This window comes from Mugil cephalus, chromosome 7 (assembly GCF_022458985.1).
Source record: "Mugil cephalus isolate CIBA_MC_2020 chromosome 7, CIBA_Mcephalus_1.1, whole genome shotgun sequence".
Classification (NCBI taxonomy): domain Eukaryota; kingdom Metazoa; phylum Chordata; class Actinopteri; order Mugiliformes; family Mugilidae; genus Mugil; species Mugil cephalus.
In genome coordinates this window covers 7,762,328-7,786,613 of record NC_061776.1, presented here as the reverse complement: position 1 = coordinate 7,786,613, position 24,286 = coordinate 7,762,328, and the positions used below count along the sequence as shown (strand labels likewise).

General features: G+C 42.8%; 1 protein-coding gene across 2 annotated transcripts in view; it reads right to left on the bottom strand.

The window, feature by feature from the left end:
* The window catches only part of kirrel1b (kirre like nephrin family adhesion molecule 1b), a 76,933-nt gene that overhangs the window by 18,085 nt on the left and 34,562 nt on the right, over positions 1-24,286 (bottom strand). For both annotated transcript variants that reach the window (XM_047590588.1, XM_047590589.1), the window contains exons 2-5: positions 10,858-11,007; positions 4,537-4,686; positions 3,536-3,693; positions 1,208-1,358 (exon numbers count right to left, since the gene is read on the bottom strand). In XM_047590588.1, coding sequence (XP_047446544.1) covers positions 1,208-1,358; positions 3,536-3,693; positions 4,537-4,686; positions 10,858-11,007 — 609 coding nt within the window. The remainder of the gene's footprint in view (positions 1-1,207; positions 1,359-3,535; positions 3,694-4,536; positions 4,687-10,857; positions 11,008-24,286) is intronic.

Here is a 24,286-nt window from a genome sequence, read left to right as displayed (position 1 = left end):
TAGAAGACAGCCAAACAATCTGGTGTGTTGTGTTTGCTGCTCTGAGGTGGAAAATGAAGGTTTCAACTACACCAATCAGGCGTAACATTATGACCACCTTCCTAATAATGTGTAGGTCTCCCTTGTGCCTCCAAAACATTGGAAGCACTGTGTTGTTAGTGGGGGCCTTTGGGTCCTATCACTGACTTTATACACTGTAGACAAACCCATCATGACGTCACCCATTGGATTCTGAACCTAGAAAATGAAGCCCAAAGTGAGCAAAGCCCAGGGTCGCCATGTTGGATGAACTTTACTCCGTACACACTCCAAATATGGACGTGGGAGTCGTGTTGGGGCGGAGCTAAAGCAGCCTGGATGTTGAGACCCGCCCACCCAACTGTGCTACCTGTTAGCTCAGGCTGCCACCTGTCACTGTTGGATCAGTTTGAGATCTAGTGAATTTGGAGGCCAGGTCAAGACCTTGTGATGTTTTTTTTTTAGTTGTTCCTGAAATGTTTTTTTTGTGTGTTTCTGCCATCAAGGAGTGTCACTGCTATGGGGTAGGGGTGTGTCTAGAGGTCTAGGTGGGTTCTCCATGTCTAAGTAACATCCACATGAATGAATATCAGGTCTAAAGGTTTCCCAGCAGAACACTGAATAGTCACTAGGTTAAAGGTCAATGTTCTCCTGTCTGTGGTCATAATGTTGTGCCTGATTGGTGCATGTATCTCTTCCTCTAGAGTTTGTCTAGACATTGAGGCTTGTGCAGACTAAAAAAGCACAGATAGTCCAAAACCAGTAGGTTCATTATTCCAGTACAGAGGTGCAACTCTGGGTCAGTCACACTTCCTACAGTTTTTCTCTGTAATTACAACAAAGATTTGAACACACACACTACTGCTCTTGAGTGGATATTCAAAGGACAGTTGCCTTGTGTCCCATAGTACTTTTTACTGCATTTGCACACAAAAAAAATATTTACTTTTAATTGGGTGTCAAAAGAAAAAAACACAAGCTGCTTAATCCATCCCTGGTTTGAGAATGTGTTGAAAAATAATGGCGGCTGTAGATTCATGTACTGCACATGGAGGGAGAGGGTTATGTTTTTTTGTTTTTGTTTTTTTCGCTGATAATCGCTTCACGTTGACAAGCGCTGGGACAGCTCATTAAAATATCGGACTGATTTTGCAGCTTGTCAACACAGACTGAGCAGAGAACAACGCACGGTGGACGTTGAGGGTGACGGTGGCTCGTTTGCCCATCGGCACGGCGGGATTGCTGGCCACGCAGGTGAAATTACTGCCGCTGTCAGTGTCGACCGGCGTGATGGGCAGGTAGCTCCTGGTCGTCACCCTCTTCCTGTCTGGCAACACCTCCTAGGAGGGGAAAAAAAAGAAGGGGGAGGTGTCATTCAGGAGTATTTAGGAAGCCGACGGAGGAGGAGCAAGGCGGACGGGAAGGAGGAAACACAAGATATTATAGGAAGCAGAGGAGAAAGGATCATATAAATACCAACCCGTAAAGTGAATAAATAAAATTTGTGAGATTATGAAGGAAGGAAACTGAAGATATAGAATAAAATAACTGATATATGAATCCGTGGTTAATATATTCCACATTTGGAGTCATAAAACTGAAGCTATAAATCTTCATCTGTCCTCTGTGAATATATAATCCAGTTTTGTTGCATCGAGGAGATCCTGGCGAAATGCGTCCACAAAGTCAAGTCACAAGAACACGGGAATCGCTTCGTGCAATATGAGAGCAGCATGTAATATGTATGAGCATGTGTAGAAACATACGCATTCGAGTGTGTGACTCAGTGTTTGCGCCGCTGCTGCTCCTCTGCGCATATGATATTGTGAGAGTGCATATGCAGGCGTAAACTTCATGTGTGCAAGATCGTGGATCGTGCTCATGGATCGTGGGGCGTCTGGATGTAGGAGCTGAAAAGGGCTAAATGTTAGAGCGCGTGTGAAGGTGTCGCCAAGTGCATCTCCCGTCTGTGCGTTCCTGTGGCTGCGGGTTAATTAAACACGACTTGGATCTTTGTGCCTTTTAAGTTGTCGCCACCACATGAAGACAGACGCTGACTTAGTGATGCAGGCATGCGTAGGCCTCGTGTCAACGGCAGTAACAAGTGATAATGCACACATCCCATGTCGACTGTTTTTAAGAGTTATTTTAATTAGCTGTCCCTGCAAAGTTTCTTCAGTTCATTTGGAGGCCAGGTCAGCAGAAGAGAAGGGTGTTATCATTTAAGGGGTAGATTTCACTTCAAAATGCGTGGTGTCAGATTATGGAAGGTCCAAAATTAAACCACTTCACAAACACTTCAAAAAAAAAAAGTTCAAGACATAGACATGAGGGTTGTTGACTGTCACCAGGTATTCATTGTTGTTTACATGTATTTTTACTTTAGCTAATTATTAGGAATTTATATATATATAAAGTATATGTGTTTGAATACCTATATATGTAGATATGTGTATGTGTATATGAATGCATGTGTGTGTGTGTATATATAAATAGTAAGGGGTAATGTAAAAGGAAGAGGGAGATAAACAACTATTATTAATAATTTATGGAGAAGGATCAGGAGTTAATATGTTGTACTTCTTCCCATCCCTTTTCAGACATGTAAGTGAAATTATTGTGCTGCTTTTTTTATTTTATTGCTTTTTTTATGTCATGTCATTTTTTTTCTTTTATTCGACTGTCTGTTTTTTGTATTATCATTGCTGTTTATTTGCTCATATGTGCATATCATTTGCACGTTCGGAATAAATCACTAAATCACAATCCTGTGCGTGGTCATTTGTGTAGGTAAAAAATGACAAAAGCTCTATAGCTGTTTCCCATTCCCCTATTTAAGCTGGCCTCCAGTCAAAGCAGTTTCTTTATCTGCCACTTTTTAATTACATATATATTGTTTGAGAACAGCATAAAAACCTGACTGAAGTTGTGAACGGAGACGTTGAAATCATCTCCTCCAACAATTATTGCAGAACGTTTCAAGTTGGACACAGTAAATAGAGGATGGATGGACAGTGGCGATGTACTTCAGTGCACCTTTGATGCCGCGACTGAAAATAAAATCTGTATTTTCCTACAGTTCAGTGTTTTAAGTCTCCTTCAAGACATAGAATACCACAACTAAATCAGCATTTTGTGAGTATTCAAAACATTTCTTAATAAATATTTGCTGATATGTTGGCATCTCATCAAGCAGGAACTTGCAGACTTTGTGTACACCGCTGCAAGCGCTGCGCACCATTTCCCTAATGCAGGACTTCAGGGATGCTGTGCGGCCTGAGGTGCACATAATCTACTTCCCCTACATAACGTGCCCACGGCAAAAAACAAAAACAAATAAAAAACCCACAAACAGACTGAGGAGTAGATTGTAAACATTACACATACTATTACAAACTGTTTTAAAGCCATTATTGATGTGAGGTTTTGCATTTCGCTGTAGTAAATGTATGCGTGACTCCCCCCCCTCCCTCCGTGCACAAGTTGTTGCCACACTGTGTGTGTGTGTGTGAGTCACCGTGGACTGGTGAGCTCCCTCCACAGCCACTCCATCCTTGGTCCACTGGATGTGGGCTGCAGGCTTGGCCCCGCGGGTCACGCAGGTCAGGTTGAATGGAGTCCCGGCCATCAGCAGGAGCTCCGGGGTTCCCTCCACCACCGGGTCCTCGGGCGGGACTGGAGGACAGACACAAACACAGGGCCACACTTTAAAAGGAGGCATTCGTGAGCATGCACTCATCCATGGGGGAAAATATACAGCAGGGCACACGGTGTAAGAAGTCCAACTTTTCATATAGAGTGCATAAAAATACTGGCCCTTCAAAGTGCGTTTATCTGTATTTGTAGTTTTGTGTAAAGTCTAGTTTCGAAATAAGTTAAATGAAGTTTATAACCCCTATTCCTTTAATGTGAGGTTATGTTTAAAGCTAAGCAGGATCAGATTAGCAGCTCAAAAGAATCAATGACATACAATTAATGTCTATCTTATGATTCAGTATTTTACTTATTTTACTTTAAGCCCAGTGTCACTCATTCTTGTGTTTTTTTTCATCATCTAAAAAGTTGTTATTTCAGGTAAAATCCACCAACATTATAGCATAATAACATATAAATGACAACAACTGAAAAAGTTTCCCTTTGTTTTAGTGCAAAGAAGCACCGATAAATTAGAAACTACAACATCAAATCAGGAAATTAAGTAAAAATAATCTGCACGTTTCGTTCTGGGTGTTGTGTTCTGTCTCTGACTAAAACTATGGATGCATTAGGAATAGGATAATTTTAGCTCTCTGCAAATTCAGGCTGCGGACCAGATTGTTCACTCTGGTGCTCCAATTTTGGACCACAGACCCTATGTTTGACACCCCCGCTTTAAACTGGCTGTGTAACCTCAACCACACAGATCCTCTCAAACCTTAATCGTGGAGCTCATTCTTCTGTCAACGAGGCATCCTTCAGAAGGAAAACATGCTTCTTAAACTTCTAAAGGCCAAATGCAAATCACTGCAGTTCACTCACTGAGTACATTGAGCTTGGCCCTTCTGGAGCGCAGGGCGGCCTCCGTGGCCTGACACTCGTACAGGGAGTCGTCAGAGAGCTCGGCGTGGGAGATCTCCAAATTGTACTGGCCGATGTCCAGAGCCCGGAGCACACGATACCTGGGCCAGGCTGCAAGAGACACGGAGAGCAGCGACGGAAATGAAAAACAAAAGCACACGCTGTGATTCATTAACTTGTTGGGGGGTTCCTGTTTCAGTTGCCTCACACGTCGTGACACATTATGTTATTTTTTCATTTCACGCGGCGAAAAATGTGACGTATCGTTCTGAAATGATGAACGTGAAGGAGTGAAGGAAGAGGGCCGTTAAACGCTGCGATTACAGTCATGACTCATCATAACGGCACCGCATTCACAAAAAGATCTGCGTCTCAGGATAATATCTTTATTTTAGAAATACACTGTGATGAGTTTCAGTTTCATGATGTATTTTTCCTCTATTTCTATTTCTAGCCTTTATTTGTCTCGAGGACTGTATTCAAAACTACCATGACAGCGCTTGTTACCTGTCTAAAATAATAACACTAAATGCATCTGCAATTAGACTTAGAGAGACGATTTCTTTAATGATGATAATGCAAAACAACAAAACACTCATACAACGAACTCGAAGCGATGCTCTTGAATATTTTAGGTGTTGTTTTTCCACTGCAGTGTGGAGCGCACACAAACTCTCATCCACCACAGCGTTGCAGCAACGAAGCTGGAGATGGATAATTCCAAACCCCTGCAGACGAACTGAAACTATCCGGATGTGCAGTGGATAAGTGAAGACGTTTTTCTTAAGAAGTGCACTTCTCGTGACGCGTGCCATGTTCTAGTTTTGGGGACGTGAAACAAAGTGAAAAGAAAAGCAGTTGAGCTCCATCTCCGTTTGAGTCAGTGTCAGTGGCTTCATTTCCGTCCTCCGTTAAACCCGCGCAGCGGAGGGCTGACACCTGATTTGTTTACAAGATAAAGCGAATGTAAAAGCTCTCGTGAAATGGATAAATGCCGAATCACGAGTGTATTACATCAATCAGAGGCGGAGAGAGGCGAATGGGACGCGCGTATTTATGTGAAAATGTCAAAGCTTTTTACCGTAACGCGCAGAAAACACTTAGCATTTATTTCGAAAAGAGACCTCCCTGCATTAACCGGGGTATCCGGAGACATCATGATTGGTGTGTCCATCACAAACAAGCAACGCAGAGGGAGGTAAAGAATGCGGGACGGACACACAGATATGTAGACCCACACACACAGGGCCCTACAGTAATACAATTAGAGGTAAACAGCTGAATGATTTCTTTTTATTTTTTATTTTTTGGAACAAACAGATCAAACATCGCCACGTATTCAGTGACGCCGTATTAATTACTGCCAGATACACCAACAGCAGTTCCAATTAAACCACCCCCCCTCTCTTTTTTTCCCCTCCCTCCTCCACGTTTGAACCCTCGCCTCTCAGACAAAGAGATAATTGAGCATGACGTCCCACTAGGGGGCACTCATTGATCCTCCGTGCCCAATCCTAACATGACATCATGGATTCGGATGGGCACGGGGAGGCACGCAGGCAAGCAGTTGGGGTGCGGAGAGGAAGAAGGTGGGTGGGGTGAGGTGGAAAAGGGAAAGGAGGAGGGGGGGCAAAAGTATTAGTGGAGATTACATCATCCACTCCAGCACCTCGCAGCATAGCAACCACAGAGGTGAAAGCCCCCCGGGGAGGAGGAGAAGAAGGAGGAGGAGGAGGAGGAGGATGAACAATAAACTGCCATCACTGATGCCTGCAGGTAGTGAGTTATTTGCACTGTTACATGTAAACATCATACATAAATTCATACGTACACGTTGCAGGGCATTGATTGTATATTAAAAGGCTTTCAGTTATTCCTTGTTTTACGTTTACGCGAGGCCGTGAAGCCGTGTTGGTCCGTGGATGAACGCTGATCTCCTACATGTGTGTGGGTGAGCAAACTGCAGGTATAAATTTGCTGCACAACCTGGCCGCCCACACAGTCATCAGCAGCTGTATATAACCAAACAGGGCACATTGTAATAATAATAATAAGAATTAAAATAACGACAATAACATACGTCTTGCTTCCCGCACCTGCACCGTCTCATAGGTCTCAGTTAATTATTCGTGGGTGCACATGTTAAAAAAAAAAAAAAAAAAAGCAAAACTTACAGGCTGTAAGTAACTGACACGGTTTGATGTGAACGATGTAAATAAGGAGACGTTATGTGTCGGGGATGAGTGGCAGCACAAAGAACTGGGAATATTAAACAAAAAATAAATAATTAAATAAAAGCAACAGAAGGTGGTGATAGATGGTTCGAAAAGCAGAGAAGAAAAGAGACAAAGAGGACAACATGTTTGTCAAATGTGTTTGTCTGCGGGACCATGCTTGCACGAGGCTGCAAGGACAAAGAGAGCATTACAGACAGAGGAAGAGGCAGGAGGTGGGAAGGAGGCAGAAGAAAGGAGGAAGGAGAAGGAAATGCACACAGGCCGTGGTGATGAGGATGTGCAGATGAAGGAAATAAAGAAGGCAAGACAGAAAAAAGAGAGACAGAGGGAGACTTGTTGACCTTTACTGAACCTGTAAATTAAATAGAGTTGAACACAAGATTCACATCACATGTCAGATCATCACTGGTGTGACTGTGTGTGTGTGTGCGTGTGTGTGTGGGCGGATGGGTATGTGATGTTTTTGTGTGCCGTACAGCATACAGTATCTTTCTTTCTTTGCGAAATGAAATAGCGGCGAAGGTGACGAGTGGTTTGGAGCTGAAAGTATGTGCTAATGTTATAATGGTAAGTGCTAATGCAGTTTTTTTCTCTGTCTCTCTTACATTTTGTCGAGTACAGCATTAAATTTGCACGCTGAAGTGACTCTCTTGGGAATAAACGCCGCTTTTAACGCCTCCTGTCACAAAACGATTTGAAAAAAAGAGCTTTGTTTTGTGTTTCTTCCATCCATCCAGCCATCTCTTTTCTCAACCACGCTTCCCATCTTGAAGTCTTCTCTGGCAGTAGCCTATGTCTAATGGGTCTATCTTAGCTTATAAAACATCCAGTGGATCCCTCCATGGCCTGTGTCACTGTGACGTCACAACGTTAGGTGCAGGCAAAACAGAAGGAAGACTGAGGCGAACACTGTCACTGTCAACTGTGAAAATGTCGTTTTTGGGGACCAAAACTGAAAAAGCAAAGGCGCTGACTTGAAGTTTTATTGCATATCAGCCACGTCCAGTCATAGACGACTTTGGCTGAACACGATTAAGAGAAAGGACTGGAGCGAGACAATCAACAACACGCACAATTCTTATCAGATGAGTTTCAGTTTCAGTCTGGGTAACGTTATGGGTTAGAATAAATTGTGGCTGAAATAACATTAAGTTAATCCTTATTTGGAGGATATTTGTTGCATTAATGCTAATGCTAACCGCTAGCCAAAGCAACATTAGTTTCGTGTTTCAAGCAGAAGTTGCCTGTTTTCCTAGGCCATTCTTGCCAAAACAGTTGAAATATGCTAACCATCGTTATCAAGCTACAGTGTTTGCGATGTTTTGCCTCCAGCTTTAAGCCCGCCTCTCAAAAAATGTTACATTGTTTACAAACTGTCAAGGGGTCTATAGAAGAAACTTAAGTGAAATCCAGATTAGAGCCCCAAAGCCTCCCAGACTGGACTCAAAGACGTAGCAGAAACCCTCAGAACTCCCTCTGTATCTCTAATCCTGTCTCTAAGAAGCTCATTTTGGCTGCCTGTAATCTCATTCTTTCGGTCACTACCCAAAGCTTATGACCATAGCCAAGGGCTGGAATGGAGTCTGATTGCTAAATGGAATGATTTCCTTTCCATCTGAGCTCCCTCTTTACCGCAAGGGTCCAGTGCAACGTGTGCACAACGTGACCTTGAGATACTTAATTTGGGGGGAGAACAACTCGCTCCTCACGTGGAGGCAGCAATTCAACCTTTTCAAACCGTGGCATCAGACCTGGAGAGGAGAATCTGAGGGTCAATACGCCAAATACCATCCTTGCCTTGAAATCCTGCGCATGAAAAACTAACAAACGGGATTAGCAGCAAGGGGACAATCCTGATGGAGGCCAGCAACACCGTTAGCACAGCCCTGGCCCTGATACCCGGCACTCCTGAGTACTAACCACAAATCTCCCTGAGATGTGGTCATAAGCCTTCCTCAAATCCTCCAAACACTTCAGAAGTGAAGGAGCCAACTCCCATCACCCCTGCTGTAACTCAGCAAGGGTGAGGAGTTGGTTCAACGTAGCGTGACACGATAATGCCCCGGGCCTTCAGCATCTAGGGGAATCTCATACACTCTCACACACACACAAAGTGACTTGTTGCTGAAAGGCTTCTTAACTACCTCTGAAATCTCTGTTGGAGTTCAGGAGTTCCTTCAAAGTGCAATATCCTTCCCACAATATCCTAAGTCTGGATCAGTAGTTCACATCTGTTGCTAAACACAGCCTCTGCCAAAACTAGCTTTCTCTTTCCGACTGGTCGGGTAGTTTGCCAGACTTTCCAACTGAAAGCCCTTCTCCGTAGCCTCCTGAACTGCTTCTTTAATTAAATATTTGCATCCGCTACCACCACAGCTGCACCCCTTTTGGCTTGCTGATACACATCTGCTATCCTTCAGGAGGTCCCTGGGCTAACTATTAACTAGTAGCAGCCACCACAGGCTGCCTTGTTTAAACATTGAAGCATCTTCCTGCAGCAGGAGAGTAATTGGAAACACGATCAGAAAAACTATAGATTTAGCGAGACGTCCAACTTTATCAGCCCAGAATCCAAGGAACAAGACATCACAGTCGTGCTCACGGTCTGATTTTCAGGTGTAATTAATTCACAGAAGAAAAGCCAGCAGCTGCGCCGTGGCATCAAAGATATAGATGGAAGGTTTAAGCAATGAAAAGGCGAACTCTAAAATTGCTAGAATGCACGTTTCAAACGCGTGTTTTCGGTGTCTGAGAGATCGTTTTGAAGCCAGGATCTATCAGCTGCTGCAATTACAAATCACTGGCAGCATTCAATGAGCCACAGTGGTCAAAAGCTTTGTTTGAATGTTTTAGGTAATGTGGTAGAGGTCAATAGGAAGACATAAGAAGACAGAAAACCTCTTCTTCTCTCCCTTTGAAACTGCCACTGTTGTGGCTAGGGCTGGACACCGATACTCGGTACCATGTTGGCAACGGTGCAGATCCAAACGGTAGTAACCAAACTGAAAAGCAACACAGATTTCGGTGCTTCATTTTGGCGCCACTGAATTTTTAATTTGCGGCGCCTCAGCTCGATTGCTGTGCTGACACTACATGCATGGATAGAAGTGAACCCTCAAAATGGTTAAGGCCAAACGGTCAAAGGTTTGGCTGTACTTCACCTCAAAGGATGCAGACCGGGCAACATGCAACAAGACCTTGAAGGTGATATTGTGCAAGGGACGTAACACCTCGATTTTAATTAAACATCTGATGCCGCATAGGATTTTTTTTTTTTTTAAAGGTTAGAAATGTATCGTCTTTGACCCCACACCACTGTTTTTTATTATGATAACTATGACGGCTTGTTGTGAATTTTATTTTATATTGGTTAATTTATTTCTTAGCTGTATTTATATTACTTAAATTAATGTTCTGTTCAACTTGCACGTCACAAAATGCTTTAAAAAATAGAAAGACACCTGTTTTTTTTGTGTGTTTTCATTCTTTAAGCACCGGCACTGTTTCAAAAGTACGAGTTGAGCAACAGCACCGGATAAATCCTTAACGATACTCACTCATCCCTAGTCGTGGATCTGACCCTTTGACTCTACTCACTTTTGCTTGCATGTGATGCCCCCCCGCCACCCACCCTGAAGCGAAGCATGCTCCACTGTTGCACACACAGTAAGTCATTCTGGATGCGCATGTCGGCTTAAAATGTAAATGCGAATGTGCGTCTGCTTTTGTCAGCAGTGTGAGGGATTTTCTCTAATTCAGCATGATATACAGGACTCATTTTTGCCCAGATTGTCACTCACACGCCTCTTGGCTCTTAACTCTCTCGCTCACAGTGCAGTGCTCATTCCCTTAATGTTTAAAAAAAAAAAAAAAAAAAAGAAACTACACTTTTCAGCCATAATAGCTTTTGTCAGGGTTCTTAGAGTCAAAACTGAATCGAAACCGTGGCTGAGTTATTCCCCTTCCTCACTTTCATCCCTGCAGCTTTTTTATTTTTTTCTGTTCCTTCTCCCACATCTACCACGTCTCTTTCCCCTCCGCTCACCTCGAAGACCTTCTCCGACGCCGAGGGCCAGGCCATCCTTGGTCCACTGGACGATGCCGCTGTAGTTGAAGACCACGCAGGAGAGCACCACCCGTTCACCCAGCACCACCGACTGGTCGGCCGGCTCCTGGGAGAAACGAACGCCCCACGCTGCAACAAGACGGACAGAGAGGGGAGATCAATTTTAAGTTCCGTTCATTGTGACCCGGCCGTGAGCTGCCATCTTTTACTGCACCGTATCGAACTACACGGTCCCTCTCCGCTCTTATTGACTCATGCTGTCCATATGTTGGCTGCTGGGATAATTTGTTGTGCGCTTTTATTGAGTATATGGTGTTTTTTTATAGCTCATTTTATTATGAGTGTATTTTTATATGAGTAAAAACTCTCATGGGAGAGTGAAGTTTTGAAGTGCATTTATGCACATGCCTGAATGGAAGGACACAGGAGAATATACTGATGTTATTATATAAAGTAAACGCTCTCTTTTTAGTTTAGCTGAGTGGCTCTCATTTGCATATTTGTCATTCCTCTGTGTCTTCTGCCTCTGCTTTGCCCCCTTTTCAAGATTTTCCCTGGACTTTACTGAGGCTTATGTGTGCGTGAGTGTGTGTGTGTGTGTGTGTGTGCGTGCGTGCAACCCTCTTGTAGCCGAGCTGTGATACAGACTGCTCTTTTCCATCGCGCAGTACAAAGGATTTTGCTTACACACACACATTTCCTGCAGCAAAATAAGCCTTTCAGCCATTGCGGCGCCATTAAAATACACAGATATAAAAACTACAAGTGTAGCGCAGGCATACATTAGCGCTCTCGCATAAAGAGAAAGTGTCAGGTGGGGAGGCGAGGCGCTAACCCGCCGCTGTTTTCAGCCGTTTGCATCATCAGGTAAAATTGTTTCATATTCCAGAGAAAGTCTTGCAAGAAGTTAATTAAGGCAGAGAGAGAGGGAGAGAGAGAGTCTGCTGTAGATTGCACACACAGAGAAACACCAAAATCTTGCACACATTCAAGAATCACGCACAATTTTATGCCTCATGCACACACGCGCACACACCTCGCTGGGTCTGTCACGCACACACAGTTGCACATTAACTCGCGCAGCTGCAGAAAAGCAGGCGCACACACTTCCACAGACTTCAGTGTTTGTCTTCCCGTGGGCCATTCTGTTCTTGGATCATGGTTAAAACAATCCTATTAGCTAATTAAGGCAAAACTGGTTAATAAAGCAGGCCATGGCTCCTAGGAACACGCCTCAGCGGGATCCAACCACAAAGGTGCAAACAACAGGGAGATTTACTGATTTGTCAGGAGGATTACATGACATGTCACGTAATTTGTGCGGAAGGCTCCTTTACTGAGGGCTTCACGAGGGGAGCTTTGATGTTTCGTCAACTTTCCTTTTGAATTCTGACTCGGGAAGACAACTGCCGTGACTGCGAGCTGATAGCAGTGTTATTCATTTGAGTTTTAAGGGTAAAATCTGCCTTAAAACCCCTGACTATTGCTGAAGCGTGGCTGTTATTTTTCCAGGCAAAAACGTAGGCTGATGATGCAATGAGGAGATATTCTCTCCAGTAAAGATATAATAGCATTTTTCTTCTTCTTCTTCTTCTTCTTTAAAAAGATGGCTCAAATATTCACACTTTTTACTGTATATCAGGTTTTATGTTTATTGGTATTTAGCATTTATAGCCTGGCTCCCAGGCTATGCATAAGGCAGAGAGTTCAAAATCCCAGCTTAACTGTCATATTTCTAGATCTAGTTTTAAAAGTTTTAAACTGACTTTACTTTTTGTCACCTCACCATGTATTAATGGAAGTAAAGGCTTCTTATTAAAGTCACCATTTTGCCTATGATGATTAAACAGGCCCAGATTCAATGCATTTAGGGTGTTTTATAGAACAGAGCCCCCTAATATTCCCCTTTTCTCTGCAGCATACTGTAGCTTCAAGTAAAGACAAAACTGCTCATAAAAATTGTGGTCATATAAAATAAAAACACTTCTCGGGTGCTGATCCAGGCAGATCTGCGACAATTATTTATGTCGGCTAAGACACAGACTGACCCCTAACACAGCCTTTAAACCGTCAACCGTTCAGCGATGCACATTAAATTATATTCAATAACCCAGAATGCAATGCACGTACAAGTTTCATGTTCAGCGTCATGGTGCAGCTCAAAATGATCATCAGAATCACTATAGTTCAATAGACCCCTTCACAGTTCGTAAACAGTGTGACATTTTTTGAGGGGCGGGGCTTAGCTGGAGGCATCTCAAACACTGTAGCCTGTAAACGCTGGTTAGCATATTTCAGCGGACTGTTTTGGCAAGAATGGACGAGGAAAATGCATATTTTAGAGAATACATGAATATACCCGTTTCCCGAGACTGAGTGTTATTTTGAAAAGTTGACTCTGACTTGATGGGACTATATTCTACACTCTCACTCACTGGATGGACGATTTGACTAAAGGAAACAGAGAGGACAAAGTCTGGTCTGTCTTTATCAAGTGAAGTCTCTCCAACAAAGATATTACAAGAAGTAAGTGGAACCACTGTGGAGGGTAACGTAGCAGATGCAACTTCTGCTTTGACACCCCTGAGACATACAGCTAATGTTGCGTTAGCTTGCCGTTAGCATTAGTTTTAAAGCAACAAGAATCCCCCAAATAATGATTAACTTAATGGAATTTCAGTCACGTTTTATTCTAACCCATAACGTTATCCAGACTGAAACTGATGATGCGTTACATATTAATCTCATCTGATAAGAAGTGTGTGCGTTGCTGTCACACTCCAGTCCTTTCTTTTAATCACCAAAGCCAAACCAAAGTTGTCCATGATTGGCAGTGGCTGATATGTGACAAAGCTTCAAATGAGTGTTTTTGATGTTTCGGTTTCGGGTCCAAAAATACAGCAAGAAAACATTTTCATGGTTGAAAGTGACAGTGTTTGCTTGAAGCTTTCCTCTGTTTTGCCTCCAGCTAACGCTGTGACGTCACAGTGACGTATTCAAAGATTGTAAAACTGGAGGGTAAACATGTAAAAAAAAAGTAAACATGAAAAAACATAACTTTGTTCAAAATGAGACATCAGGTGCATTAAACTACTAAAGATCCCATCTATATAACTATGTAACTATGTGCATCTGCATGCCTAATAATAAACCAGAATAGCTGAGACTAAACAATGGAAATGGTATCTGCTGGTGATTCCTACAGAGAAGAAGACGAAGGAGCCTCTGAGATGTGATATCCTGCTGACATGAGTGATTTACATGTGGGTCATGTTATGCATGATTTATGCAAAATTAACAGCTATTACGACGCGTGTGGTTCTCTCGTCCTCGTGTTTAACTCGGCGCAGAACGGCGCGCGTCCTCCCGGGACAGACCGTGGTGTGTTTACTGGGAGAGGAAATAGTGACAGAAAGACAAAAAGGAAGCGACGGAGAACATTTCTGTTTGTGTGTCCTGATACTTGAGTGTGTGTGTGTGTGTGTGTGTGTGTGTGTGTGTGTGTGTGTGTGCGTGACTATACATTTTGTGCATATTTGTGAATGTAAGTGTGCGTGTGTGGCCTGTCAGCCTGCAGCAGGGACTCAGATCGCAGAGGAGAGAGCCGCACTGACAGAGAACAGAGATGTAATTAACCCTACGGGATACCCACACACACACACACACAGACGCACACATGCACACACATGCACACACACACACATCCTTCCTATCTCATACTCCCACCATTCTTCTCCAGTTTCAAACCGTTTATCTTTTCTTCCACTCTTTCTTCTCTGCACCTATGCATTTCTTTCATATCGTAAACTCCTTCTTTCCATCCCTCTCACTCTTTTTTTTTCCTTTACAAAGCTTTTATATCTTGTACCATCTTGCTCCGTTTTTTTCCCCCTCTTTGTCTCTCCTCTCCCCTCCCCATCCTTTTTTCCTCCCCTCACTTCCCTTCTCACCTCACTGCCCCTCTGGTTCTCCAACATCGCTCTCATTATCTCACTACATATCTGAACATCACTTTTTCCCCCCCTGTTTTTCTACAACTCTCGCTTTTCCCCCGTCCCTTTTTTTTTTCTCCATCTTTCTTTCCAGTTGCAATTTTCTCTGTCAGTTTCAGCCTCCACGTCCTCCTCCTCCTCCATTCATTCTTTCTTTCCCTTCATCTTTACATCCGTGCATCATTACCCTGAGGGGTGATGGTAGGTATTACTTCTCTCTCGCGCTCTCATTGCATAATGACCCAGTGGTACAATAGACACAGCTTCCCAGTAAAAGCCACGGTGCCTAAACATATTATCCTTAATGCCTTTAATATCTTTTATTCATTTTGGCCTCATTTGTCCATCGTGCTGAGCTTTTATAAACAGTGCTATCTAACTGTACCTATTAGTTTATACTTGTCTCTACATTACCAATAATCATACAGATATGAGATTATAAGTAAACGTGATTTCGATTGACAGTAAAATCACATGTATCTTCTATAATCGGATACTGAGTAAAATTTAAGCTGGTATCGGCGATACCAATCCGATATCGATACTATGTGTAAATACACCCTAATGTGTCTGACAAACCTAAAAAAAAGTAGTGTATTTCAAATCATAGCCAAAACATAGCAAGACATCAGAGTCATTTATTTATTTTAAACTGTGAAGTATATTGAGGTAGTGACTTCATTTACTATGTAGTCGAGATAAAGGGAGACAATCATGCAAAATATGTGAAAAGGGAACTGCTATAAAATGAAAACTTTCATTGAAACCTGTTCTCTGCTCTTCTGTCCTCCTCATCATAAAGGTCTTGTATTCTGTGTTGTGGTTTAACCTGAGGTGTTTCTCAAGGTTTGTTGTGTTGCAACAACTCAACAGTTTAGTTACTTTCCATCTCGAATGACTGTAGTATCGAAAAATATCTGGTATCAGAAGTATCGACATTTCGGTATCGATCCGCACATCACTGCAACAAATATACAACAACAACGCACCTGAAAAGGAATCGCTTAAGCTAATATAGGAACGGTCCAAATCCGCACAGCGTCAGTCAATTAACAACTTCACCACAGAGAGGAGGAGGCTGCACGTCAACAAACTGTTGGTGAATTTCATTGTCTAAAGTTATAAGACCTTCCTGGCTACATTACTCTACCTCACAACATGCTGTGACGTACTATTAAATGCAATTAACAGATTTATATAGGCTAACCGCAACATGTTTATGTTCAGTTCGGTTCTATTAGTTGACACTGTGGTTATAGAGTGTGTTTTTTTGTTTATTTTTCTTTTTTTTTGCAGAGCGAGAGCCACACATTACTGATGTCAAACTGACTTTATGGCGTTGAAGTAAACTACTGCCGACAGTAGACCGTGTCCAAGCTTCAGTTACCTCGCTCAAAAGCTTCTTTTGTGTGCAATGCTACAATATGTATTGAGGTCAAGAACACAGATTTTACTGTTGCGAAGCCTTACTTTCTACTCCGGTTTATGTGTGACGCCACTGACTCAACTTTCCCCACATATTATCCGACTTTAAAAAATCCAAAGTCGTTCAAGCCCTAGTGTATACGAACAGAAATCATTGTGACATTTATCATAACCATCAAGGTGGTAAAATGCAGTACCAGCCAGTAGAATGACAAAAGTCCACCTCGAGGGGCTGGATGGAAGCAGCTATCACACACATGACCTAATTTTAGGTCTCATGTGAGACTATTATCTGTTCTTTTCTTTTGGTGTCTCTCTCGTTTCATTAGTATTTGTCAACAAAAACACTTTGGTTTAAGAAAAGATTGTGGCATTTTTCAAATTAAACCTTTCCAAAGCGGTGCAAACAAGAAAGTTGAAACATATTCAAGATTGTGCAACAGATAAATTGAGCACAAAGATGGTGAATTCAAGTTTTTGTGACTATTTCGTGAGACTAGGCTGCACATTTTTGTAGCTAAAGGAGACGGTTTTTGGTCAGTAACACCTACGAGCAGTGTGATATGTGCCATTTAATGTTAACACTAGAGATACCAGAGAGACAAGCTTAAGTCTGAACAACATCGTCCATCTGTCTCAGTTACAACAGGGAGCGATCTGGCATTTTGTTTTCTTTTACAAGATGTTGGGATTCGAAACATTAATCACACATAACCATGAAGATCAGAGAGTGATTGCTCTATTGGTTAAAAGTAAATGAATAGATAGCTACTTCTGTCTATGCGCCTGACAGAAAGAAACTACACTCACCAGTCACTTTATCAGGTACACCCTGCTAGTAAGAGATGATATGATATGAGCTTTGTGACATTATCCTGCTGGAAGTAGCCGTCAGAAGATGGTCCACTGTGGTCATAAAGGGATGAACATGGTCAGCAACAATACTCAGGTAGGTTGTGGCATTTAAACCATGCTCAGTTTGTGGGGCCCAAAGTGTGTCAAGAAAATATCTCCCACACCATCACACCACCACCACCAGACTGAACCGTTGATACAAGGCAGGATGGATCCATGCTTTCATGTTGTTTAAATTCTGACCCTAAGATCTGAATGTCACAGCTGAAATTGAGACTAGTCAGACCAGGCAATGTTTTTCCAGTCTTCTATCATCCAGTTTTGTTGAGTCTGTGTGAACTGTAGTCTCAGTTTCCTGTTCTTAGCTGACAGGAGTGGCCCCCGGTGTGGTCTTCTGCTGCTGTAGCCCATCTTCTTCAAGGTTTGACATGTTGTGTGTTCAGAGATGGTGTTCTACATTCCTTGGTTGGAACCAGTGGTTATTTGAGTTACTGTTGTCTTTCTATCGTCTCCAACCAGTCTGCCCATTCTCCTCTCTCCTCTCACATCAACAAGGTATTTACGTCCACACAACTGCTGCTCACTGGATATTTTCTCCTTTTGGGACCATTCTCTGTTAAACCCTAGAGATGGTTGTGTGTGAAAATCCCAGTACATTGTCAGTTTCTGAAACACTCAGACCAGCCCGTCTGGCACCAACAACTAACCACGTTCAAAGTCATTTAAATCCCCTTTCTTCTCCATTCTGATGCTTGGTTTGAACCTCAGCAAGTTGTCTTGATCACCTCTACATGAATGAATGCATTAAATTGCAGCCATGTGATCAGCTGATTAGCTATTTCTGTTAACAAGCAAATTGAAGAGGTGTACCTAATAAAGTGGCAATTGAGTGTTTAATCTATAAAGCCACTAGAGGTTGATATCCATTTGGGCTTTTCTTGTGAACAGTTGTAACAAAACTACTTCTTTCCAGCACTCTTGACCCCTGTGAAATAATGTGATGGTGTATCCCAGTGCCAACAACACTGTTCGTCACGTTCCCTTTAGCTCACGTGTGTTTGCTGGCAGAATCTTTCCGCTAACTTCACATTTTCCTTCCACCATTTGATAAGTTCGAGGATCGGAAAGAAGCAACACAGAGAGGTCAGCTGACATCCATCCAGGAAACAATCAGCTTCTCATCGCCGCGTCTTCTACTGTAGACTAAACCTGCTCGCTCACATTAAATATAACATAAACTCCCGCGCACGGCCCTCGCTGGAATTTTAAGTTAACATGAAAAGGAAGGAAGTCTTTGCAAAACACAGAGTCACTTGACATTTTAACTGCCCCGACTTCAAAGTGTGATGTCTTGTCATCTCATTAGACATGGTTAGAGAGCCCGCTGAGGAATGCGCCCACTCTTTCCTAACGGTTGAAGACCTCTAACATGGCTGCCGGAGGCCAAATACAATTTCCTGCAAGCGAAACCAATACTACGTTGGAATGAGCCGGCCGTTTTGTGAGGTCTGTAACCCTAAACTGCAGACCTCCGCACCGCAAAGTATTCATCCTCCTAACTCCCCCACCTCACCAAAAAAAAAAAAAAAAAAAAACTGCCACGCTGACCCCCTCCTTGTATTCATGCCCCAGTTCTGCCTCTGGGCTACGGCTCGCTCCCATTTCAACAACCACACACCACTTTCAGGCAGGGAGGGAACACTGCGTCTGTGTGTGCATGTTCGAGCATTGTCCGTGTTTACACGCATGCCTGCATGCATATCTGTCACTGTTGTGTTGTGTATGCCGTGTGCATATATTTGCCTTTTCTGAAAAGGCAGCAAAGGGCAAAGTGTGGACGGGAGCGTAAAAAGAAAAAGGTGTTCGCCTGAGAGAGAGAGACAGATGGAGAGAAAAATAAGAGAAAGAGAAGGAACAGGACGTAGGGACGCATTAAAAACCAGCGGTGGGGCAAAAATTACAGCTCATAATAAAGTCTTTGTGTACTTTTCCGACATTTGTAGCTTGAAAATGGGAAAATGCATGAAAAAACATGATAATGCAAATTCTCAACGCTGGGTTTCGTGGGCAGTAAATAAGAATTTTCCTGCATTATGACTAGAGCTTGGTTTCCGTCTCACTGCAGCAAAGGAAACAAGTGTTTTCAGACTTCTTGAACTGTTGTCAGCAATGACAATGAAATGTTAGACACGATCCTCTGAACATCACTATTTTTTTTTTTAACCATTAGTCTGAATGTGATGAAATATTCGATGTGAAAAAATGCTCGATCCAGGGGTTGAATTCAGGACTCCAAAGATAAATGCATTTCAGCAAGTTCACATCCTCTCAGTGCTGCTTCAATCACCGACCAATCAGAAAATATCAGCACGTAGTATTTGTTGTTGCCAGGTGAAATAGGATTGCTCTAACCACACAAATGCGCAAAAATGTGCACTAGTGATGTTTGATACCACGACTTCCTTTCTGATCTGATATTGAGTAAAATTCAGGCTGGTATCGGCGATACGGATCCGATGCTTTGTGTAAATCTAACGTGTCTGGTAAACCTACAAAAAACAAGTGTATTTCAAATCATAGCTTAATAAAGTATACAAGACATCAGAGGAATTTATTTATTTATTTTAAACTATATTGAAGGTAGTGGCCTCATTTACTATATATCTGAGCTAATACAACAACAGAGACACAATCATAAAAAATATGTGAAATTGCTGTTTCAAACTCGCAAAGAAATAAGTAAAATAATAAGACCATTAAAATAAATTATGGTGATTTAATCTGAGGTGTTTCACAAGGTTTGTTGTGTTGCCACAACTCAATAGTTACCTCCAATGACTGAAGTATCGGAAGTATCGATATTTCAGTATCAATCAGCACATCACTAATCTGGACTCGTTAAAGAAGAAGTGGAAGTGGAAGTGGAAGTCCGTGATCTTGTAATCAGTTCATCACTTCATTCATTTATTTTTAACAATAGTTGCTTATTACAGTCTAGGAACTATGCAGGATAGTAAAAAAAATCTCACTCCAAGCTAAACTCAACACTTGAGAGCTCTGTGAATCATGGACCCAGCAACAAAAGGTCTGTTTAGAGAAATCACCAGCACTGAAGGTGCAATATGGGATCTGTAGGAAACAAGCAGTTCCAGCACAATCTCTCTTTAAAGACCCGACCTCTGAATCATATTTCATCATCACCGCAGCTCCTTTGCAAACCTGCGACTGTGTTTCTGGTCTGAACATCTGCTGAGAGGGGAAAACTCACGGCACTGGCATGAAAAGAGTGTCACCAAATGACAGCAAAGGCAGGAGGGATGAATAATAGAAGCAGAAAGCAGAGTTGGTCTCGGGAGAAACAACGTTCAAAAGCATCGTTTCATCTTATTAGATTCACTCGTTAATTGCGGCGTCCATTGTCAGCGTCGTCTTCCTTCCAGAAATAAGAAACGCGGCGAGGCTCCAACCAAGCACAGAGCTACAAGAGTTTTCTGTCACATTACAAAGTCATATGTCCCTCCAGTCATTTACAGACAAAGGTCAAAATACAGCGACCTGTTTGTTTCCGTTTGGCCACGAGCAGCGGCTGCATCGCTCCTGTGGGACGATATGTTTACTGCCGCCTTGTTTATTAGATGTTTGGGAAATCATGTAACATTCATGCCCTCAAAGAAACGCTGCGTTTTAACCGGCGGAGACGTCCACGAGAGCAGACAGCGGGAGGCAGACACAGGGGGGACGGACACAGAGATCATAACCGTGTCCCGGTTCACTCTCTCCGTGTTTGCTGTAAACAGTAGCTCCGTGATTTCCCAGTGTCCCCCTCACCACCTAATGCCGCTTTTATTTCTCCTCACAAACACTTCCAGCAGAACAGAGGAGCAGCGTGACGCAGGCCGCAGAGGAAATGCTGAGCAAACCAAGCGGTTATTGGAAATCTCTCTGTCTCACACACACACACATACACACAGGGGCAATTACCAGCGTGCAGCCGCGGAAAACGCACACAAACACACACACACGTGCACAGAAATATAATGAACTGCACTCCCAAAAGTCGCTCTGAGACAGCATGTAGGGATGCAAACATGAGATTCTTCTTTTTTTTTCCTGTCCTGTGCTTAGAGACATAAACAAACACGCTTAAGTATTTATTTAGAGGAAAATCGGAATTTTAAGGATTACATCCAAAGCTGATGCTGCGTCTCCACTTCTATCCCTCTAATCTACGTAACCTGTTTTCCTTCATTGGTGGGAAACTTCACATTTTGTTTATTTAAACTGCATTTAGAAAAAAAAAAGAAAAAGAAAACTGTGACGAATGGAAAAATGAAGGACATAATCAGTTGGAATAATATACTGACTAAAATAGCTTTTGAACCCAGGAGGCACGTGTCTGTACAATGACCACCTTCCTAATATTGTCTAGGCCTCCCTTGTGCCGCCAAAATAGCTCATCAGCGAATGGACATGGACCTTCTGAGAGTGTCCTGGATGTTATTAGTGGGGGGCCTTTGGGTCCTGTGGGTTGAGGGGCGGGGCCTCTGTGGATCATCCCACAGATACTTGATTAGTTTGGGATCTAGTCCAGAGGTCCAGGAGGCCCTAGGAGGTCTGTGGAGGTACTGCAAGGGGGGGGGGGGGGGGGGGGGGGGGGCACAAAGTGTCTTTGGTTGATTAGACCTTTTTTATACAGACTTGAATCCAACATATTTTAGTAAAGGTATAAATGAATACTTGAACCTGTGTATTATTTTAATAGTTTCATTCTGAATGCAGAATAACATATATTTATAAATAGCACTAGTTTAACATAGAACGTATAGTAGGTAGGTAGGGGGTCCCTATTTTATCTCTCCATCAGTTTGGGGTCCTTGGCCTGAAAAACATTGAAGACCTCTGATCTAGTGAATCTGGAGACCAGGCCAATGTTGGTGGTTGGTACTTTTGGTTTTAATGTTTTGGCTGATCAGTGTATGTTACTTTAACATATACTATGTGGCATTAAAAGTGGGGGTTGCGTTCCACCAGATAACTTTACCATTCACAGCCGAAATAAATAGAATACTGGGATTTCTTCACTGCATTACTTGTGGGTGACAAATAATGTTCATTTAACTTTTAATGAAGTCACATTTCTGTAGACGACTGTGCAGAATTCCACACGAGACAAAGGTTAACTTTGTCTCCTCGACGTTTCGTTCAGTGTGTCTGGTTTAGCAGGAGAAACTTTTTAAAGCTTTTTAAAAAACCTCTTCTTCCTTTTTCTCTAGTTCAACTACAGCAACTCTTAATAATGTTTCTAAATGTGACCTGCATAACCTGCACATTTCCTGTGTGAGATCATCCTTTGTGAGAAATGCGTCATCGCTTGTGATCTGTATGTCAGCTCAGCTCACTTTTGCTAAACTGTCTCCAAGTTCACAGTATTTTTTTGTGTGTGCGTGCGCGTGTGTGTGCGCGTGCGTCCTCCTTCTCTCTTTTGCGAACATAAACCCACCCACGCGCGCATAGGATCAGACTTTGCGTCGGGAACGGCGTCGCACTGAAGTTCAGCTTTGTCAAAAAAGAGCGGCGTCTAATCATCACTGCACTGCAACCAACCTGATTATGCCGCGGAGGACTTCAAACAGCCGGGTTGCGTTAGTTTGACTCTTTTCCAGAAAACATGCAGTCACACACACACACACACACACACACACAGAGAAAGAAACACGTGCAGAAATCCACACAAACACACTCTTTCCCCCCGTCTTCCTGTCTGCTTCTCCCTGCAGCACTCTCCCAGCCTCTCTAATTGACTTCTGCTTTCTTACACTTCATTTTATCTCTTATTTCTGTTTTATTTCCCTCTTTTTTTATGATCCCCCCTGTCTTCAATTATTCATCCTTCTCTCTTTCTCCCTCTGATTTCTTTCCATCTGGTCTCGGTGATGTTTAATTCACCTCTTCTTTTTGAGGAGGGGGGGAGAGGAGGGAGGTGGGGCGGCTGCTGCTGCTGCTGCTGCGGCTGCTGTGCGCTGTTAATTGGTTTTTAAAAGCGGTAAGTACACACACACACACACGTGCGCACACTGACATTCACACGTATGCACTTGCGCGCGCGCACACACGCACACACACACGGAGCGCACACCCTCCCCTCCGCTCCGCTGTTAAAGCACACTGTACATGTCTGCAAGCATTAACATCACCAAATGAGCACAGAGTAAAAAAGCATGTGAGAAGAGGAGGGCAATTGTGTTTGGGTGTGTTATGTGTGTGCAGTGAGGGGGGGGGGGTGTTGTAGTTGTGTGTTTGGTGTGTTTTTTGGTGCATGTGAGAGCGAGTGCATCTGAGTGAGCAGGTCAATGCTGTGAATGTTGCATTCGATAAAAATTAGACCAAGTGCATGAATGAATATGAGTGTGTGTGTGTGTGTGTGTGTGTGTGTGTGTGTGTGCGTGAGTGTGTGTGTGCGTGAGTGTGTTTGTGCTTGTACTTCTGTCTTTGTGAGGACCTGGTGGAAAAACTGCAAATCAGGGTCGTTACGGAAAGCGAGGACCTTTTAGCCAGTTCTCCCTTTTTTTTTTTTTTTTTTTTATAGTCTGAGGGTTATAAGGTCCTGATAGGGATAAGGATTGAATTAACCATAAAAATCTAATTAGGTTTTAGGTTAACATCAATAAGGTCAATAAGGTCCTCACACTTCAACAAGGACAAGCCATGTGTGGCTCTGTTTTCTCTTCAGTAACCTGAAAAATATCTGCATTGGGTCGAGAACATGATTACAACTGAGGATGTAATTTCTCGCACTGAGGATTTCTTCAAAACACAAAACACCAGTTTTACGATGTCTGACAGTAATGTGGTATCAATCACAACTCTACTAGTCTACTCAAGTTTTACCGTATTGGCCCGAATATAAGACGACCCTAACTGTAAGATGATCCCCCTTTTCAAATCTCGTTTTTTGGAAAAGAACTTATGTTTGAGACAAAATCTTTCTTTATGTCAGTCTCTTGAAAGTGGCCTCTTTTGAAATGCTTTTCTCTGCCTGTTTGCTTGCGTACATTCTGTGACACCGTATTTTCGCAGTTGTTGACTTTGTGGTATTAATCACCATTATCTTGAAGTTGGCACCACAACTTTTTCTC